This window comes from Lithobates pipiens, unplaced genomic scaffold, assembly GCF_037356315.1.
Source record: "Lithobates pipiens isolate NorthernLeopardFrog02 unplaced genomic scaffold, aLitPip1_a1.2 Scaffold_25, whole genome shotgun sequence".
Classification (NCBI taxonomy): Eukaryota; Metazoa; Chordata; class Amphibia; order Anura; family Ranidae; genus Lithobates; species Lithobates pipiens.
Genome location: NW_027507787.1, coordinates 214,151,241 through 214,173,655, shown reverse-complemented (window position 1 = coordinate 214,173,655; position 22,415 = coordinate 214,151,241). Strand labels below are relative to the sequence as shown.

Here is a 22,415-nt window from a genome sequence, read left to right as displayed (position 1 = left end):
GGAAAACACAACTCATCTTGAATGAGGAGGAAAATGCAGCAATAATTTAGCCGCTATTGATTTTGCCCTGTCCATGTATTGATCTTCATTTTACAATATTAATTTGCACCTGCGATCGGCTGCAAAGGGAACAGATTTCATTTCTGGCCCGTGTTAATGTACAAAGCATTATATGCACTAAAGAACCCGGCGCCCCGGCGCGTCACACCACCTGAAAAGGACTTTATTCCCAACCTCTATCTATGCACTTGTTAGCGAAATAGACTAAAAATTAATTTCATTCTTTTTTTTTTCCTTCTTTTTTTTGTCCGACAAAATATTAAAGCGTAGCCTTTGTGAAATGCATAGCACTTCATAGCCCCGTAGGCTGTATTTCATCTGCGTGAGGAACTATCAGCAACACGAGAATCCGACCACTTCTCATCATCATGCCCACATTGGTTCAAAGTTCATGAAATTTCTATGAGCATTGATCTAAACGCATTGATTTTTTTCCAGCAGATCTTTGAAATTTTAATTTCCCAAGCATCTGAATTTCTTAAAGATGAAATGCACTGGCCAGAGACAGTGGATGATAAAGTGAAAGACTTAACATTATTTTCAGGCTTCTGTTTTATTTTATTTTTTTAAATGCAGGAAAACCACAGTAAAGGCTCTTTGTGACATTGTGCATCCCTTGTAAGAGATGGTATAGGATTTTCCTATCTCAGGGCTACTTGATCATTTTTGTCTTCAGCTGCAAGGCGCTTTAAAACTCATGTAAAGTAAAAAAAAAAAAAAAAATGAATTAAAATGTGCTGGTCCCCTTTTTTTGCTATACAAAAATAAATAAAAATACAGCCTAGATACTTATAGAAGTCAGCTTGGGTCCAACCATCTACTGCCCCACTGCTACCTCCACTTTTCAGCTTCTGCTCCTGCATGGGAGAAAGGCACAGATTGGCTGTAGGGCAGACAGCCAATCAGTGCCTCTACCTCACTTAGAACCTTCCCTAATGCCTCGTGCACACAATCAGAAAGTCCGCCAGCAAAAGTCCGATGAGAAAATGCGATTGTGTGTATGCTCTATCGGACTTTTGCTAGTGGAATTTCGGCCAGCAAAAGATTGCGAGCATGTTCTCGATTTTTCGTTTGGAAAAAGATGATTGTCTGTACAAGTTCCGACGCACAAAATTCCTACGCATGCTCGGAAACAATTTGACGCATGCTTGGAAGCATTGAACTTCATTTTCTCGGCTCATCGTAGTGTTGTACGTCACCGTGCTCTTGACGGTCGAAAGTTCAGAGAACTTTTGTGTAACTGTGTGTGTGTATGCAAGACAGCTTGAGCGGAATCCCGTCGGAAAAACCATCAGAGCTTTTTCCAGCCAAAATTACGATCGTGTGTATACGGCATCATTTGTACGTGGCATTGTGAATAGGCAGAATTGTAGCAAGATGTTTGCTTTATTGTAGGCATGAGTGTTCTTGTTACTCTTTACAAGTTGCCATTGGCTAGCATAAGAATAGGCACTGAATGAGGCCCCCCTACCTGTTTGTTCAAGTTGTTAAAGTGAACCTCTCCAATGTGAACTGAGGTCAAGATACCACAGAGCAGAGTAAGATAATGGACAATCCCTTTGACTACTTAGGGTAGAAATCCAGGAAAACCGCAAAAAGCATGGTTGAAATAATATATGTAAACTGTCTTACCAAACAATTTGTAATTTTCTTCAACCGGTCTTGCAATTCACACACCTCTACTACATTATACAGCCAGGCGGTTGATACTCCTATTTCCTAGTAAAGCTTTGCAGCTTCCTGTATCACCTCCCTATGCTTTTAGCCTGCTTATTGGAGAGTTAATCTGTATCATGACCTCTGTCAGGTCTGCAGGAAGTTGCTTGAGGAAGCAGTAAGTCTAACCCAGGAAATGGTAGTAGAGTGAACTACCGATCTGTGCAGTCTTGCAGAGGTTTTCTAATTTAGAAGACTGATTAGACTGATTAGAAGGGATATTTTTATTATGCCAGTGATGGCAAACCTTGCCACCTCAGATGTTTTGGAACTACATTTCCCCATGATGCTCAACTACACTGCAGAGTGCAAGGGCATCATGGGAAACGTAGTTCCAAAATGTCTGGGGTGCCAAGGTTCACCATCACCGCTCTATGTTATTTATCCAGACACTGAATAGCAAAAAAATAAAATATGTTCTGTAATATTGAAGCACAAACTAGGTTTGGAACCTTTAACCAATGATAGAATTGAAATATATATAATTTTTCTTCAATGAGCTTTTGGAACCTTTAACCGATGATAGAATTGAAATATATATAGTTGTTCTTCAATGAGCTTTTGGAACCTTTAACGGATGGTAGAATTTAAAAATATATAATTGTTCTTCAATGAGCTTTTGGAACCTTTAACCGATAATAGAATTTAAATATATATAATTGTTCTTCAATGTGCTTTTGGAACCTTTAACCAATGATAGAATTTAAATATATATAATTGTTCTTCAATGTGTTTTTGGAACCTTTAACCAATGATAGAATTTAAATATATATAATTGTTCAATTATTATTATTATACAGGATTTATATTAGCGCCAACAGTTTACGCAGCATTTTACAATAAAAAGGGGGACACTGTACAATTACAATACACTAGGATTAGGAGCTTGCTCATGGAGCTTACAATCGAATATTTTGTAATTGCACCCCTCAATAAATCTTAAGTGACCTTTTTTAGCTATCAGGAGTCTTGTTTTAAGGACTTCCTTCCTTTGCTGTGTCATTTGAGTTTGACTTGCCTGGTTAAAGCTTCTTCTTTCTTTTTTTTCTCTCCTTTTTTGTAAGAGCAATTTCTGACTTGGAGGCACTGAAGAGCATCTAGGGGGCTAAAGAGAGACATTCTTTAGCAGACAATGATTTGAACACAGCAGTCTTTAACACCTGGTCAAGTTCACCTACTTACTTATCAGTGGGACATTTAATAACCACTAGGTGATATAATTGCTATTGACATCTGTCCCCCCTCGGATTGTGCCGCTTAATGTGTAAACGACTTGTCAGCAAATAGCACTTTGTCACTGAAATCACTAACACCCTCTAGAGGAATGTCCCTGAATTGAGCAATTTAATTTTACTTTATTTAATTTTTACACATTACACAACCTGTGCTCATCCAGTCAGGTGGCTGCCGGCGAAGCTCAGTAGAAGAAGCAGGAAAGAAAATGGAAAAAAATAAAAAATAAAATAAAAGAGACTGTCGTATCTTATTTAACTACCCAGGATTTTAGTTTTTTTTAATTGACGCTCTCTCTTGTCCCCTAAAAGGGATCTGCAGATGTTCTTGTTATGTAGTTACACTGCTAATGTGAAAAACTACCTCATTATGAGGATCTGTTTGTAACTAGAAAATGACTGCATTATGACAAATGCATGATTGGGAAGTTACAGGAAGATGATCATTATTGAAATGAAACTGGAACTGGTTTAATGGCTGCAAACAGCAGCTGGAATAAAGCAAATGAATGCCTTCCTGTTATTATTATTATAGGCAGGTTTTTTTTTTTTTTTTTTCTGGTAGAAGGAAAATGTGTGTCAGTTCCAGATTCCTTACAGCTCACTCCCTTCTCTCTTTCCCTGGCTGCACACTTGCTAAAACAATAGCATGTCAGTGCTAAAAGAAGCCAACTTCCTGCATTACAGGATCTTCCCCTTCCAGTTCCAACCACGCACTCACAGGCCGGGGATGAGCGCTGATCCAGAGTTTTACTAAAACATTGTTACGGAGCATACAAGGGTACCCCTGTTTGTTGCAGCCAATTCAAGAAAAATAAAGTCGGATCAATTAATACTGAGGTTTTTTTTAATGAAGTTTCAAAAAAGAAATTGTTGTATCAATTAATACTAATGTGCATAGAAATATGCATAGAAGTTTTTTTTTTTTCTTATGAAGTTTAAAAAAAATAATACTTCTGCTTTTACTCATAGCATGGTGCTTTGTAAACCTTTGCTGCTTCAAAAAAGTATAATTCACAGACCAACTCTGCCCAACGCTGATACATCAGTTTGCATAGCTCTCAACTGTCCCTGATTTTGAGGGACTGTCCCTGATTTTGAGGGACTGTCCCTTATTTTGAAGGACTGCTGTTAATTTTGAGGGGCTGCCCCTGATTTGGAGCAATGCCCCTCTGTCCCCACTGTACTGTCTCCCTTTATAGCGTAAAGCAATGGTGCTATAAAATTCCTGTAGAATATAATAATAATGCAGTGTGTAGCTCTAGATTGCATCCATGCAGTGTGTAGCTCTATATTTTATCCATGCTGTGTGTAGCTCTATATTGCATCCATGCTGTGTGTAGCTCTATATTGTATCCATGCAGTGTGTAGCTCTGTATTGTATTCATGCAGTATGTAGCTCTAAACTATACCCATGCAGTGTGTAGCTCTAGATTGTATCCATGCAGTGTGTCGCTCTAAATTGTATCCATGCAGTGTGTAGCTCTAGATTGTATCCATGCAGTGTGTAGCTCTGGATTGTATACATGCAGTGTGTAGCTCTGGATTGTATACATGCAGTGTGTAGCTCTAGATTGTATCCATTCAGTGTGTAGCTCTAGATTGTATCCATGAAGTGTGTAGCTCTGTATTGTATCAAATGCAGTGTGTAGCTCTGGATTGTATCCATGCAGTGTTTAGCTTTAGATTGTAGCCATGCAGTGTGTAGCTCTATATTGTATCAAATGCAGTGTGTAGCTCTGGATTGTATCAAATGCAGTGTGTAGCTCTGGATTGTATCCATGCAGTATGTAGCTCTATATTGTATCAAATGCAGTGTGTAGCTCTATATTGTATCAAATGCAGTGTGTAGCTCTGGATTGTATCCATGCAGCGTGCAGCTTTAGATTGTATCCATGCAGTGTGTAGCTTTAGGTTGTATCCATGCAGTGTGCAGCTTTAGATTGTATCCATGCAGTGTGTAGTTTTAGGTTGTATCCATGCAGTGTGTAGCTTTAGGTTGTATCCATGCAGTGCGTAGCTTTAGGCCAGTGACGGTGAACCTTGGCACCCCAGATGTTTTGGAACTACATTTCCCATGATGCTCATCAACACTGCAGTGTAGTTGGCCATCGTGGGAAATGTAGTTCCAAAACATCTGGGGTGCCAAGGTTCACCATCGCCGCTCTAGGTTGTAACAATAGGTCACGCAGTGTAAGTGCTGTATTGCGTATGGCCCCTTGGGGGCTAGGGTTTGACCCAGATTTGCTTATATAGAAAGTGCTACAAATAACCAAAAGTTATTAGCCCCAGGAGAAAGCCCCATAGATGTACCTCAGCTTTATTTATATACAGTAAAGTGGACCCATATTAGCAAATTCACATTTAAATAGTAAATATGCACTAATACAATTCAGAAATACCTGAACAGCAACATTACATTGCCGTATTGTATCGAGACTTAAGAGATATCTTGCAATTCTGTTCCCATCTGACCTTGTCGGAAATTTTCAGTGTTGCCGTACTATCCAAGAAATATACTATATATAATATGGAATATGATGGGCTAGATTAAGCACACGTATAACCAATGTATATGTTTTCTTCTTAAATCTGCAAGCTGATTGCCCAACATTGAAGTCTCCTGCCATGTTGGCTTCAGCTCTTCTCAACGTGAACTGACATCACACGCCGTTAAAATTTCATCGATTGTGCCGTGATTAATCCCCCAAGTACACGCAAGTGACTTAAATATTTAGCTTGTTTCTCCTGTTATGACTTTGAATGCACAGAGAGCCGGCGGATTAACTCCAGAGCACTCAGAAGTATTTAAATATGTATCGTTTTTGGAGCGTCGGGGCTGCTTCATGGCGGAAGAATCATGGAGTATATTTGGTCATGTCAGACCCTATTTGTATGACCCGCTGTGGATGTTGGCCTGCCTCTGATAACAGGGTATCTGCTTCTTCCAGGGCCTGCCTGATTGCTTGCCTCATTTGGCATGGAATGTGATTCTAGCCGTTTCAACTCCCCCTGTTCATTCAGGTTTTTATTGCTATGTAATTTTCCTATTCTAAAATAGCAGCTCTCCAACCAAAATGACTATGCATTAGGCCGCACTAGCCTGCTCAAATGGATATTAATACAGTTTATCTCTAAAAGGACGAATAATGTATTTCAAACAGATAAAAGGCCTCCCATTAAATGAGGAATGTTAATATCTTATTGCATAGTTAATACAGAGATATTTCACAAGGGAAGCCTGCTTTATGGCTTCAGATACAAGAGGCTGGAAATCTGTCATACCGGGAATGATAGCATTGTCCCTCTATTCAGAGCTCTATATGCCAAATATTATTCTTTTTACTCCAATTAGTGTGCTTTCACCGAGTCACACAGGCTTATTCAACGAGGCAAATAGCAATATACAGAGTGCAGTAGGCAGCCCAATGAGTGGATTGCGGATGGATCTGATGGTTGCTGGTGGTGACTGCACTTTGGACATCATCATTGCTGAATTGACCTTGTTGAATTATGCCGCGTACACACGATCGGAATTTTGGTCGGAAAAAGCTCTGATGGTTTTCCCGATGGAATTCCGATGGGATTTCACTCAAGCTGTCTTGCATACACACGGTCACACCAAATTTCCGACTGTCAAGAACTCGGTGACGTACAACACGTACGACTAGAAAAAGAAGTTCAATAGCCAGTGGCCAATAGCTTCCGTCTCGTAGTTAAATCTGAGCATGTGTGAGTTTTTGCGCGTTGGAATTGCATACACACGAATGAATTTTTGGATAGGAACTTTTTACGACTGAAAAATACCCTACCCCGTTTCCCCGAAAATAAGCCCTATCCTGAAAATAAGACCTTTAACTAGGGCTTATTTGGGGGGGGCAGAGTTTATATTGCAGCCATCACAGACACTCACGCTAGGTCTTAATTTGGGGGAAACAGGGTAGTACACACGGGTCGAATGTCAGCCGACATCGGCCCAGGTTCAATAGAAACCGGCTGACATTCATCCCAGTGGTGTAGTGGGTAGCACTCTCGCCTAGCAGTAAGAAGGGTCACTGGTTCAAATCCCAACCATGACACTACCTGCCTGGAGTTTGCATGTTCTCCCTGTGCCTGTGTGGGTTTCCTCTGGGTACTCTGGTTTCCTCCCACTATCCAAAGACATGTGGGTAGGTTAATTGGCTTCTGTCCAAAATTGGCCCTAGTATATGAATGGGGACCTTAGATTGTGGGCTCCTTGAGGGTAGGGACTGATGTGAGTGTACAGGGATAGAGATAATTGAAGACACTCACTCAAGTTGATCTGGATGGACTGGTGTCTTTATTCAACCTTACTAACTATGAAACTATATGGCAACCGGTCCGACAGAAGCTTCAGAGGTTCATGAGCGAAAATGGTCAGCCGAATGGCTCCTGATCAGAGAATAAAAAAATGCAGCTCAAAAGCTCCAGACCTGTTGAAGACACCCATCCTATACGATCTAGCAGGTGCTGGCTCTGCTCAAATTAGGAAGGAAGGAAAAATCCTGGACGTCCGCACACTGCTGAAGGCATCTTTATTGAAAGATTAAAATCCAAAAACAGTCATATCGTATGCATAGAAAACAGGGAAGAATAACTAACGCGTTTTACATCAAAACAGATGCTTAATCATAGCTGATCAGCACTGTCAGCGCTGACCAGAGAGTTTTGGTGGACGGGACGGGACGGGATGGGACGGGGCGGGGGGGGGGTCCCCCTGTCAGAATACAATAGCTCAGTGCGGGAGATCACTGTACTAACATTGGGTTGTTAGAACAGCGGACTCGACCTGAGCTGTCAGGTTTTTTTTTCGTTCATGGTGGGCCTGGTGGTGTGTACGAGGCTTTACTCTCACTGAATAAAAGGGATGAGACAGTCCGGTTGCGAAGTGCATCTTTTCACATGAAAATGAACCCGTATGCAGGCCATTTTTCAAGAACAGGTCATGTTACTTTCAGATAGAAAGAGAGAGGGTCTTATTATTGCTACATGCAGATTTTTTTTTTTACCTCCGGTTTAGTCTTCCGTAAAAAAAAAAAAAAAAATCTTTAACAACCTTTACTAAATGTTATGTCAAAGTGTCGCTGTTAAAATTGGCTTTATACATGATGCTGGAGTAATATTTGCACAGTGTAGAGTGACATTTTGATGACTAATTTCAGCGCTTCCTACAAGGTCATGTGATGATCTGAGATCGAGAAATAGCGGCACGCATAGTTTTATGATAAACACATTCTGCTCTATTCTTACGTGTACTTATTCTGCAGCCATGACTCTTAAGTTACCCAAGGCTCCTTTCTCTAATTATCCACGAGGTCAGTAAGCAAAATTGGGAAGAAGCTGGGAGATCAATACAAATTATCCCTGAGCAAACCAGTGCTGACAGTTTGAATTGCAGCATATGTTTACCCAAAATCAGGCAATTTATCTTAATATCAGCAAAGTAATGCAGTGCAGGTGAAAGGTCAGGCAATCTCTCCACCTCATAATTACCCAGTTCTAAAACAGGAAAGTGGTATTGATTGGCCTAGCTCAGTACTGTGTGACTAGGACGTGCCAGTGCCTTGCCCTGGCTCTGCTGGACTCTTGGCTTGTAAACTCGACACACTAAGGATTTATTAGATGTGTGGAAAAGGTCTTGTGCTTCCTACTTCACTTTGAGCTTTTGCCAATGAGATTCCTTCTCCTCCTTATTTTGTCTAGCAGCAGGGTGGAACATCAGGGTTTGTTTGTTTCTATAATTTATTCTTTGCTTTCCTATCAACCCTTGGTGAGTTGCAGTCCATTAGTTAGAAGTTCCCATTTTTAACGCAGCAACTGTTTTGTAATGATGTTTTACTCCTTTTATAAAAAGCCGGAGTATTCAGTGGCGGTTTCCAGGGAAGGCGAGGACTGGGACCTGCCCACGAGGAAGCGTACAGTCCACTGCACCCAATTACACTCATAAATGTAAACACGTTTCGTTTTATTATTCCTTTTTAAGGGAGATAACAGTAATAAAGAAATAAAGGAAAATACCGTATTTATCGGTGTATAACATGCACATTCATTTTAAGAGGGAAGTTTCAGGAAAAAACCCTTACATTTTAAATAAGGAACTTTGAAGCAAAAGGGCATCAATGCAGCTTGATCAATGCCCATCTGCAGCCTCACAAGTGCCATCAATGCAGCCTCATCAGTCCACATCAATGCAGCCTCACCATTGCCATCAATGCAGCAGCCTCACCATTGCCATCAATGCAGCGGAATAACCATTTTCATCAATGCAGCAGCTTCGCCATTGCCATCAATGCAGAGCTTCGCCATTGCCATCAATGCAGAGCTTCGCCATTGCCATCAATGCAGAGCCTCGCCATTGCCATTAATGCAGCAGCCTCAGCATTGCCATCAATGCAGCAGCCTTGCCATTGAGATCAATGCAGCAGCCTCGCCATTGCCTCAATGCAGCACCTCACCATTGCCTTCAATGCAGCAGCCTCACTATTGCCATCAATGTAGCAGCCTCACCATTGCCATCAATGTAGCAGCCTCGCCAGTGCCATCAATGCAGCAGCCTCACAATTGCCATCAATGCAGCAGCCTCACCATTGCCATCAATGCAGCAGCCTCGCCATCATACATATCATACAATCCCATATACCCAATCCTATACCCACAGTTGATCCAGAGGAAGGTGAAAAACCCCAGCAAAGCGTGATCCAATTTGCTACAGCAGGGGACAAAAATTCCTTCCTGGTCCCCCAAGAGGCAATCAGATTTTCCTTTGATCAACTTTACCTATACAGGCGGTCCCCTAGTTACAAACATCTGACTTACTAAGGACTCACTTAGGTCTCCGACTTACGAAGGAGACAACAGAAAGTGAAAGGAAATCTACCTCTAGGAAGGGAAATTCACTCCTGTATGAGTTATTATGGGAAAAAGGTGTCTGCACTGGAGTTTATTACCAATGCTAGTTTCCATAACAACCCAAAATTTTCTAAATCCAGTTGTCATTGGGACATAAAGTGAGGTGAAATCTTCTGAACAGGGGCACAGACCACAAAACAAACATTACAGGGGTGTTAACCCTTCCCTATGCTATCCAAAAAGCTTAAAAATCTTTTTTATGGCTGGAGCTACACTTAAAAAATGGACCTGTACTGACATACAAACAGATTCAACTTAGGAACAAACCTACAGACCCTATCTTGTTTGTAAACCGGGGACCGCCTATATATGTTAGTACCCAAATATATTATGCGCATTTAGGAAAGAATCCAGGCCTTTCTTAAAGCAACCTACCGAGCTTCACTTAATACATACTTTTATTGCTTCTTATGTCACATGACATCATCAGATCTTCTCCCTCTAGCGATGCCAGGACGTCTCCAATACTGAACAACAGCACTTAAGTTATGACAGCTTTGAAGCTCTCTGTAGTATAGTATTTTGAGGCCAGGCCAGCATGATAATGCATCCCCAGTGGGCATGCCCATGACACCCTGGACTCGCAACTAGTAGGTTGAACATTGCTGGCACATTCCACCTGGGAGAAGGTCAACAGTGGAGCAGAATTTCTGCTGGGGACACTGCTGGAAACAAGTGAGTATTGCATTTTTAAAATAAACAGCTGGGCACTTTGTTTTTCAACTAGGAATCAGCTTCAATCTGTGTCTGCAGTTAATTGACAGAACTAGGTTAGTTCCAGATCACACCAGGCGTGTGAAAGTAAAACTTAAAGCATAACCATTGATGTTTAGTTGGGGCTACTTGGGACAGATTTTGGTGGAAGCCAATTACCCTGTTGTGTTTTGGGAGGGGCCCCTTGCAGATAGTGTCCCTTTTGCCAACAAAGTCCAGATTGGCAACATTGCTATATACTTTACTGGTTTTCTAAGCCTCGATAAAATCATGATTAATCATATTACCCTGCAGGAGCAGTAAAAAAAAAGTAGTCTGTATTATTGTTTGACACTGACACATCTAAGGGCCAGAATGGGTCCCTATGACACTCTCAATTACATTTATAAAGAGGAAGACCCTGTAAGTGCATCTCAAATGTATGGAAATATCTGTTCAGAGATGAAAGCCTATAGTTATTACAAGTCATAAAGCTTCTGAAAGCTTGCATTAGAGCTTCTATCACCTGTCACTAACATTTGCATGAAATCAATAGCATGAAGCCATCTATCTTTTTCTTGACCACTTTTCATCATGCCGGCTTCATTAAGTCAAACAGTCATAGTAATTAGGCAAGCAGAGAAGATAGTCGGGCATGTTACAAAAGGATGTGAATTTCTGCTTTTCTCTGCTCCCACTTGGAGACATTTATGGGCCCAAGTGACAGCAAAACAGCTCCGCAGCAGCTGAGTCCTCTAGTGCTGGTTTCAAAATAAAATCTGGGAAATCTGATTGGCTGTTGTGGGATACTCTTTCTTTTCTCTCTGCTATCTTTTTTCATTTTTTTTATGTCTTTGCCATAAAAGCAGAAAAGTAGTCAGTATCCATTATCAAGCTCTGTACATTACAGATTTTTAATAGACTCGTGTATTTAATCCAGCATGGTGCAAAGGCTTGCATTCTAAGGCACAGGGAACCTGTCAGGACAAAAAAATGTGTTGACTTGATTTTGAAATCCAGGGCAATTGACATCCTTATTCATCTGGCTGCATACTTGTTCCTGTCCTGCAGAGAAATCTGATTATGTATGATAGGCCATATTCTGCACTTTAAAGTGGAAGTAAACTCCTCTATTGTTTTCAGCCAAGGAAGCTGCCATCTTTGCCTCTGTTTAATCTTCAACTGCTATGGTGCTGAACATGTGATTCGTTATGACACCAGCCATTGAATGATTTGATAGTTTGGCTGAGAGCACAGCCAATGTGCAAGTTAGCATTCCTGGCATGCCTTTTTTTTTAACTGTTTAAATCGATGAGTTTACTTCCACTTTGAGGACAACCAAAGGAATGGGAATACTTTTTTTCAGTGAATCCAATCATCAAAATATCTTTCAGTTGTCAAGTTCACATGTATTGTTTTTGAAAAAAAAAACACACCCTCAGACTGCTCTTGACAATGAGGAAAGATAAAAACACATTACCAGCCCACGGGCTGTTGGATTTCCATGAAGTTTACCTCTTATGGTTGTCCTAAAAGCAGTCCACCTTAGACAAACATCTACCATGTATGGTGACCTAAAGGTTCCAGGCTCTATCTTTCTTCCTTGATTGGGATGTTGTCCTTTACCCAGTGCAATTCCAAACATATTGCATGAGACCACAGATTTGCACACTTGTGTAGGGCACTATAGGCTACAGCCAGCAGCATGACAAATTGCCCCCCTAGTCAGCTTTGACAGCTTTTCATGATTAATAGCCTGATTATGAAGTGGTCCCTATGTATACAGAATATGCATCTGAGAGAGTTAGGACTTTTGCCTTTTCACATATGCCCAGGCATTCATTGAGAAGCCTTTACTATATACAGCATAGAGAAAGAGAGAGAGAAAAGAAGGCCAAAATCTCAGCAAAAGCCGTGTCATGTAAAATCAATACATTGGATCAATTCTTTATTAACAAGAAAATGTCTTACTTCACATTCCTATGTGGACCTTTGTCTCCAGAATGCATGATGGAATGTCAAATCAAATTGCAGTCTTCAACTTTCTGTCATGTTATCGAGTGTATACACGGACGACTGTCCACAAGATAAGTGCTCCGTGTTTAGACAAATAACTCAACCACTTGTTAGAAATGGTATCTAATTATTTTGGACCAAGAAATGCTGTAATGCAGGCTGGAATAATTGATATATAAAAAAAAAGGGTGGTTTGGGATAAACGGCCAGCGTCAAAGATAAGCATTAGAAGGCAATGCCTCCCCAAAATGAATAAAGCACCAATTAGTTATTCTTCATATGACATTTCCAATTATTTCTTAAGTTGTAGGGATGTCAACTAAAGTTTCAGTGCCCACCCCCATTCAATGTTTGGTGCCAGCTCAGCCAAAAACTCACATTTCTTAAAGAGACTTAAAGAGTTTTGTTGGAACTATGGAAGCTGCCATTGCTGAGCTGTCCTTTTAAGAATGCTAGTTCTCTGGCTGTTATGTTGAAGATTTGGCTTTAATGCTAAGTTGTTGACCTGGAACAAGTATAGCGATAAGGAAAGCTGACACATTTCTGATAAAGAAGATAGCTGAAGCTTCAATGGGATTGCTGAATGTAAAGAAAATATCTTTGTCTACAAATCCAAGTTGAGTCTCAGTTATCTTCACATACTGAAGATCTCTAACAATCTTTACGTATATTTCTCCAAATTTAGTTAATATCGCTTTTGTATAAACTGACATTGGTTTAATGGTCCCCTAAAGTTCCTGCCCATCTTTTCATATAACAAATGGGTAAACTAATAATGTTTTTGTATGGCGGCCAGAAAAACTAAGCTGTGATTTATGATGCACTTGCCATGGTGGACTTGCTTGGTTAAAAATCATATCAACATTCCAAGGTAATATCCACTAATAAGAGCAGTGTTTTCATCTCAACTCAAATGCCTGGGCCTTCAGGCTTGGTTTCTGTGTTAAGTCTGGCAGCGTGGTAATAAAGCCCTGTGACTTCGTCTATAGCTTGTTAAACACAACGTGTGCAGTCGAACACTCCTGATCATGATTCATGCACTGTACACAGCAGTATGTGTCGCTGATTTACGACCAAGCGCAGTTCATAGTCAAAATTACAATTTGAGGGGGTAGGAAAAAAAAAAAAGATTAATTACTATTTGTGGCCTGCAATTTCACAAGGCTAGTGGATTGCAGCAGTAGAATGATATGTCCTACATCAGTTTGTAGTCAGCTATTCACAGATTATTAAAGCTTTGCAAGATTAAGTGCACCTCCTGCTAGGTTTGTGCTCAGGCAATATGCTAGACAAAAAAGGACCACAGGGATAAATTCGGAAAAGGCAATAGCCAGGCATATGTCATAATTGCCAGCTACTGCTCCACGAGTATGAGAAGCATGGTTTGATAGTGATACCCATACAGCAAAAAGTATGGCTTACAGACATTTACTCTTTAGAATACTTTATTGTTCTTGGGTACATTGTCTGTCACCCAGTGATGCGCTATGCCTTATTTGATTTATCAAACAAAAAAAAGGAACCATTTCAGTCAAAATTCATATTCTTCAAAATGGCAGCTTTATATCGTCTGTAGAGATGAGGATATTCTAAGCCCTTGTACACGCGATCGGATATTCCGACGGAAAATGTCCAATCGGACCGTGTTGTCTGCTAATCCGACCGTGTGTGGGCTCCATCGGACTGTTTCCGTCGGAGTATCCGACCGACAAAGTTTCAGAGCTGGGTTATAAAATTTTCCAACAACATGATCCGATCGGACCTTGTCCGATCGTTTGTAGAGAATTCCAATCAGACAAAGTCCCACGCATGCTCAGATCAAATTACGACACCAAAGCTATTGGCTACTAGCCGCAACGTAGTCCCGTCGCAAGGCACGAACCCCATCACGTTCCAAACGGATCGGATTTTCCGACAACTTTGTCCGACCATGTGTATGCAACACCACTTTGGGACAAAATCCGTCTGAAAAAATCAGACGGATTTTGTTGTCAGCATGTCCGACCGTGTGTACAAGGGCTAACAGGTGTAAAGAGGTAACGGGTTGTCTTTTCACTGTGGTCACTATGAATGGTGGTCAACATGTGATTTTGTGAATAGCCTAAACCTTAAAATGTATTTATTTTGTATATATCTATATCTATATAGATATATATATATATATCTATATATAGATAGATAGATAGATATAGATATCTATCTATCTATATATATATATATACACATCTATTAAATGCAGAGTATTTCACCATGTTAATCATCAATGACTGTGTGAGTTAAAGTGATACCATGTGTTGACTAAAGCCAGCCATAGAGCAATTTTCTTTCCTGTAACCATGATTAATGTATATTTCATGCAGTTCTAACCTTTCTATAAAACATTTTTTATTTTTCAGCCCTGAATGAACCAACCATAGACTATGGATTTCAGAGATTACAAAAAGTTATTCCAAGGCATCCGGGAGATCCTGAAAGGTTACCAAAGGTTAGTTACCTACAGTTACATTTTAAGGTTTGTCATTTTGTCATTTACTATTTTCAGTTTACCAAAAACAGGTACTGATTATGCACAATTTACCGAAGTAGTGTCAACCAAAAAAGATAGTTTGGAAGTGCAACAGTCCATTAATTGGATACCGCCAGTGAGTCTGACTCTTCTTAGATTGGAGATTATGTAATTCTGTTTCCAATTTATAAAAAATAAATTAAAAAAATGTAAATGTAAGATTTTATTGAGTTTGTCCCATACCAGTAAACAAGAAGGGTTTTAGCTTCTTGCCACGTCATGGGTGTATCGTATAGAGATTTTTTTTAGGACCAGATGTGTGTAATTCAATGTGCTTAAAGGATAAGTTTACTTTTAGGAACATGTTACAGGTTCCACCTGTTTTTAGGGTGGAACCTATACCATGTTCCCAATGCTGCAGCCGCTCTGTTTTCCCCTGTACTAGCGGTCACTTTTTTAAATCAGTGCGGCCCTGCAGGGCTCCACCCACAGGGCTGCGTCATTCATTCATTCATACAGCTCTGTATGCAAATGAACTACAAGCCCTGACATCCTTTGACTTCTGTCAGCTTGTAGTTCTCAATGAACTATCACAGCACTGTGTAGCTCCATGGTAGTTCATTGATTCTTCCTGTCAGATTGTATCTGCTTGTCCGTACGGAATGTATGGACAAGCAGATACACTGACAGATCTGAAGGAGTCCTGCGTGGCACCAGCGATCTGTTGATCGCTGGTGCAATATTTTACAGGCCCACCCCAAAAAATTGATATTCTCCATGACGTGACCCAGTTTAAATAGATGCTGTCCTATTGGTAAATTGCAATGATTTTCACTGATTTTAAAGTGGTTGTAAACCCTTTACAACCACTTTTTACTACAGGCAATCCTATAATTGGGCTTACACTGGATATCTCCTAAACCTGCACGGTTTAAGAGATATCCCTGTATTTGCACATGCCGACGTCATCGGCACATGTGCACTTAAGCAAACCGAAGCAATGGCATGTGCGTGCCTTCGCTTCAGTTACCGGTGGCTCCGGCACATGCGCGGGAGTGACGTCATCATGGCTCCGGCCAATCCCAGCATTAGAGCCGCGATACCCAGAAGTAATGGATGAGAGGTGAACGAGGACCGCTGTGGGGGTTTCGATCTCAGGTAAGTAATTCATAATGAGCTAGCATAGCATGCTATGCATACTATCTCAATTATGCCTTTGTCTCGCAGATTTTTTTTTTAGGGTTTACAACCACTTTAAACCAGTATTGTTTTTTTTTTTTTTGGACAGTATTGTTTCCCAATTTGATGTCTGTCCATTGAAAACTCTCTTGTTTACATTTTACTGGTTTACATATTATTTCAGAATGTCTACATTTTCTCCCCTTACGTTCCAGCTTTTGTCTGTTCTGATATTGATGAAGGGGTCTAGTATCCCTACCTCTAGTAGTAGTAGGTTGCTATTGCTCACAAAAAAAAACAAAAAAAACAAAAAACATTTATAGCCAATAATTTATTTTATTTTATTTGCTATATCATAGTGCCATGTTGTTTTGTGCTTCTCCTATGTAGTTTGCAATGCTGAGTTTGCATTGCACTGGCAGCAAGAATTTAAAAAGTACACATGGTTTCTACATGATATGAAATCTGTCCTACACTTCTGTGACTTGTTTTTGCCTTGGCATTGCTCTCAACCACCATTGTGATTTTTTTTTTTCTATTCTCTTCTTCATTGTCCGGATTTGGAGCATAATGTCAACATTGTGTCTGCATTGAAATGGAGATATTGGCATCTCCACTTCAATTTCAGATTATTCCAGTAACATACCCAGAGTTTCTGTAAGTAGCGGCAGAATAAATCAAAGACTGCACTTCTTCAAGGGAAGAAAGGGGAGGAAGCATGATACAAGTATTTCGATTCTGCAAGGAGAACATAAACTTCCTGCATAATGAAATAGTTCAATTAAACATTTTCCACTCCAGTAGCCTGTAGTGATTTCCATCTAACCAGCCCCACTCTGATCTGTGATTATGTGACTCTTGTTTTCCTTTCATTTTCTAAAGCTCGATTCAGTTTAATCTTTTGTTTACAAAGGTTTTGTTATAAGTCCCCGACTTAGCAAGCTAGCAAATTAGGTCCACATATTAATATCTACAGGGACTTTTCATTTAAATGCACTAGATTAAAAAAAAAAAAATGAAAAATCTGCCTGGCTTGTTTAGACCCATCATGCACACCACATAGGTTTGAGCAGATGTATATCATTAAAGATAAGGGGTAGATATTTTTCTCTTTTATAATGGACTGTTAATAATGAATATTTACTTCCAGTTGTTCAGACACACTATTTGAAATAATTACTTATGTTGGCTTTCTATTATCACTTCCATATTTTTCTTCAATGCAGCTCTCTGTGTTACAGAATTACACTTTAATGCCATTTCCATATTCCATGTTCTATGGGATCCGACCATATTTCCATATTCCATTTTCTATTAAATCCAACCGTTGATGGGGAGAATTTTAAACCAAGTTTTTCATATTCAACGAGGCTGCTTCTCTTAATATGTACTTTTAGAAAAACAAGAGAAATGGTTAATAAAATAGTTGGCAAAACAAGCTTTGTATATTTTACAGTAAAACCGTATTTTCAAATTGACCGCACTCCAATGTTTATGATGTAGCATTTAAATGACTGGTAGTGAGTAGCCAACACAAATCGATGTCCTGTCCTTTAAAGAGGAACTGCAGTCTGCTCACATAATTTGTAATAAAGACATCTTTGCCATTGTGAAGCTTCCCTCCAACCACTTTGCATATTATTTTATATATACTGTGATTCTGTACTTGCCAAATATGCTGCAGAAATCTCCCTCCACTGAGTCTGGCTGCAGCCATTTTAACTGTGGGCAGCTGAAGCTGCGGCCTGTAAATCCAGGCACACACCTCCAGCTCTGGAGATCTCATTGCCCCTCTTATGACTCACCCCCCTCCCTCCCTGGCAAATTCTCACAAGAGTTAGAGCAAGAGCTGTGCATGATGTCATAAGCCTAGGCTTTTTACCTGACAAGGAACAGGAAGTGGGCTGTATAAAGTATTTACGAGCAGAAAAAAAAATGTTTTACTATCCAAAGTTAAAACAACAAGGGCAGGAGATTTAATAGATGGAAAGTTGAAAAAATTACTGAATGTCCGCTTTAAATCTATATGGTTGCCACAATATAATTCTTGCAATGGCAATCTTTAGTTGTACAACTTATAGAAAATCCTTTTGATGGTGTGGTTGTTATTTAATAAATCTGATTGCATGCACCAATATTCTGTGTCCTAAACTGCCAAATGGTCCTGCCTGTTCTTGTTTAGATTATGCATTTTTGTTGTCTGTTCTGCAGAAAGTCTTACACCCCAAAGGACTTAATGAATTCATGTATAGCTTGTGGGGGGCTGTTTCTTGGAAAACTATGAATTAGATGAGTTAGAAATGGGAAACAAGAACCTAGCAATATATAGTTAATGATAATCAAGATTTTTTTTTTTTACCTGAACTGTTATGTGCTTCATATGTCTAGGTCACAGCTATAGTACACAGCCTTCCATAGCTGAAATCCTTTGCTTTTAATTAGTAAAATAACAGAGATAGTTTAGTGGATAACCAGACAGCACTTGGGATTTGTATTTTATTGCCATTATTGTATGGGGGTGCTGTGATTTCTCCCACAAATCAAAGATTTATTGGCTTTCTTCAGTCTCCTGAGTGTCCACATTTGTAGAACTATTTTTACAAACTATAGATTGTAAGCTCCTTTTATTTAATATACCAGCATAGAAAAGTGATGGCAAAAAGTGAAAAAAGGTGAATCGGTCTGTCAAGTCCATCCCGTTTTATATACACTATAGTGTGAAAAATATTGGGACACGCACATGAACTTTAATGGCATCCCAGTCTTAGTCCGTAGGGTTCAATATTGAGTTGGCCCAGCTTTTTCAGCTACAATAGCTTCAACTCTTCTGGGGAGGGTGTCCACAAGGTTTAGGAGTGTGTCTATGGGAATGTTTGACCATTCTTCCAGAAGCACGTTTGTGAGGTCAGGACTCTGTGAAGGCCAATCAAGTTCCTCCACCCCAAACTCACTCCCAACTTTGTGGGAACAGTTTGGGAATGGCCTCTTCCTGTTCTAACATGAGTGTGCACCAGTGCACAAAGGAGGTCCATAAAGACATGGATGAGTGAGTTTGGAGTGGAGGAACTTGACTGGCCTGCAACAATTTCATAAACACACTCATAAACCTTGTGGACCACCTTCCCAGAAGAGTTGAAGCCTGGGATGCCATTAATGTTCATGTGTGTGTGTAAAGGCAGGTGCCCCAATACTTTGGGCAATATAGTGTGTGTGTGTGTGTGTGTGTGTGTGTGTGTTTGTATATATATATATATATATATATATATATATATATATATATATATATATATATATATATATATATATATATATACATATTGTTTTTGTTTGTTTTTTTGGCTGAGTATAGATCTTTGTTTGTCCCAAGAATGTTTAAATACACTTACTGTTCACTGACTTACTCCTGTTGGAAGTCTATTCTAAGCATCGCCTACTCTTTCGGTAAAATAAAACTTTCTAAGAATAGTTTTGAATTTTCCTTGTGCTAGTTTGAGGTCATGTCGCAGTGTTTTTGATCTTGGCTTCATATTGAAAATATTGCCTTCCTGAACCATATTCACCCCCTTGATATAATTAAATTATTAATTTAATTAATTAAATGTTTCAATCATGTCTTCCTTCTTTTCTCCAACCTGTACACATTAGGTTACTGAAGTCTCTTCTGATATGTTTTTATCACTCAGACCTTTCATCATTTTTCTTGCCCATCTCTGGACTCGTTCTGTTTTATCAACATCTTTTTTTGTAAAGTGAAGTCTCCAGAACTGGACATAGTGGGGTTGATTTACTATAACTAGGGAGTGAAAAATCATGTGCAGCTGTGTATGGTAGCCAATCAGCTTCTAACTTCAGCTTGTTCAATCAAGCTTTGACAAAAAATAAAAATAAACCTGGAATCTGTTTGGTTTTTAAACTCTCCAGTCTTCATAACTCTACCCCAGTATTCGAAATGAGGTCTATCTAAAGATCTATATAGGGCAGGAGTAGGCAACCTCTGAAATCCAGCTGTGGTAAAACAACAAATCCCATCATGCCTCTGCCTCTAGGAGTCATGCCTGTGATCTTCAGGGTCTTGCAATGTCTCAAGGGGCTTGTAGTTTCAAAACAGCTGGAGGGTCGTGGTTGCCTACATCTGATATACTGGAATCAGGGACTCCTTCCTCCTTCTGGTGGCCTCCCTAGTGATGTATCCTAGAATTCTTTTGACTTTTCCCATGGCATGGCCACACGTTTTGCTTATTTTGCAATCACCTGAAATAAGTACAAATCTTTTTCCTCTGTAGTGCAGGCCAACACTGTACCCCCAATGTTGTACTCCGTCAAGGCCTTCTTTTTCCTAGGTGCATTAATATATTTAGAAGCATTAAACTGCATTTGCACTCTTTTGACCAATCTTCCAGCAATGCCAAATCACGTTCAATATTACAGGAAAAAGACATACCTTACCCACAAAACCTTTATGCCGCGTAGTCGCGTACACACGATCGGAATTCCGGCCAGAAAAAGACTGATGAGAACTTTTCATCGGAAAAAAATGCGACTGTGTGTATGCTCCATCGGAATTTAGCTGTCCGAATTTCCGCCAGCAAAAAATTGATAGCATGTTCTCGATTTTCCCGAAGGAAAAACTTTCTATTGGTAATTCCGATCGTGTGTATGCAATTCCGACATGCCAAAAATCACGCATGCTCAGATTCAACTATGAGACAGAAGCTATTGGCTACTGGCTATTGAACTTCCCTTTTCTAGTCCCGTTGTATGTGTTGTACGTCACCGCGTTATAAACTTAAAACAAATGGAATTTGGTGTGACCGTGTGTAGGCAAGACAGCTTGAGCCGAATTCCATCGGAATTTCGTCGGGAAAACCATCAGAGCTTTTTCCGACAAGAATTACGATCGTGTGTACGCGGCATTAGTCATATCACCAGATAAAATAGGATAGGACCTAGTAAAGCCATGTGGTACACCACTAGTGACTGGTCATCTTCTACGAATGAACCCCATTTACAATCACTCTGGCGTTCATTTGGAACAGAGACCAGTCATGAGTGGTATGCTTGATTCAGTGTTCACTGTAAGGCGCACTGGAATATATCTGTATTCTATATATATAAGTAAAATAACTGCGTAAGTGGTTAATTGTCTCAAAACTTTTTTCTTGTATATATCGTTTTACTGTTTTGCACCCCAGCAGGCAAGTATATATTACAATGTCAAGTAAGACAGATCGATACTAAGGAGTTTGCGCCAAAGAAAACGGACAAGATTTGTGAATATAAATCACATTTATCACAATCTAAAGAGAAAGTCTAAAGCAATCTTTTTCCCTCAGATTGTTTCATTAGAGTGAGCAAGGTGCAGTGTGTACCAAAGCAAAAAAAAAAAAGTCTCTTACTTTATTTTTTCGATTCTAGTGCCATTATGCACCAAATTTCTATTCATCCAAATCCAATGCAAATAATTTGATGTGATAAATACATGGGACTTGGAGTACGAAAGTTCACACCAGACCATAAAAATGCAAACTGAAAAACACACACTGTTAATAAATTCCTGCCAAAAAAATAAGAAAGATTTTTCTTTATCTGAGGTTGATGTAAAACCTAGAATGCGCATTCCTTTCGTAAAGCCCTAGAACAGGATGACAAGCCGCTCTAGCCTGGTCGACCGCCATTACTTGGCTCTTTTAATTCAGGTGAAACGGTATTGTTCAGGCTCCATCTAAAACGGCCACTGAATGAGATGAAATCTAGCAGTTTCAATAAACAACATAAATATTTGATTTTGTTCTAATGGACCCAAATGTGGAGTTCAGCGGCATGTAAATTAAACTGCCAAGTGATTCATCATTGTTAAGCCAGCCGTCTGAGCTTGGTTTACAAGGGTCACGGTGGTTCCTAAGTAAAACAGCAATTGGCCTTAACATACATTTGGAATGAAAAAAAAAAAGAAAGAAAAAGAAAATGGAATGAAGAGAATCAGCTGTAAGTGTCAGAAGCTGAGGAGAAAAAATAATAGCAATGAGATGGGATTGTGCAGATGTAAAACATGTATCTCAATACAAGCCTGCCTGGATGAATGC

General features: G+C 39.7%; 1 protein-coding gene across 23 annotated transcripts in view; it reads left to right on the top strand.

The window, feature by feature from the left end:
* Positions 1-22,415, top strand: part of EBF3 (EBF transcription factor 3) — a 214,631-nt gene that overhangs the window by 171,980 nt on the left and 20,236 nt on the right. For all 23 annotated transcript variants that reach the window (XM_077455527.1, XM_077455525.1, XM_077455519.1 and 20 more), the window contains exon 11: positions 15,044-15,132. In XM_077455527.1, the coding sequence (XP_077311653.1) occupies positions 15,044-15,132 (89 nt within the window). The remainder of the gene's footprint in view (positions 1-15,043; positions 15,133-22,415) is intronic.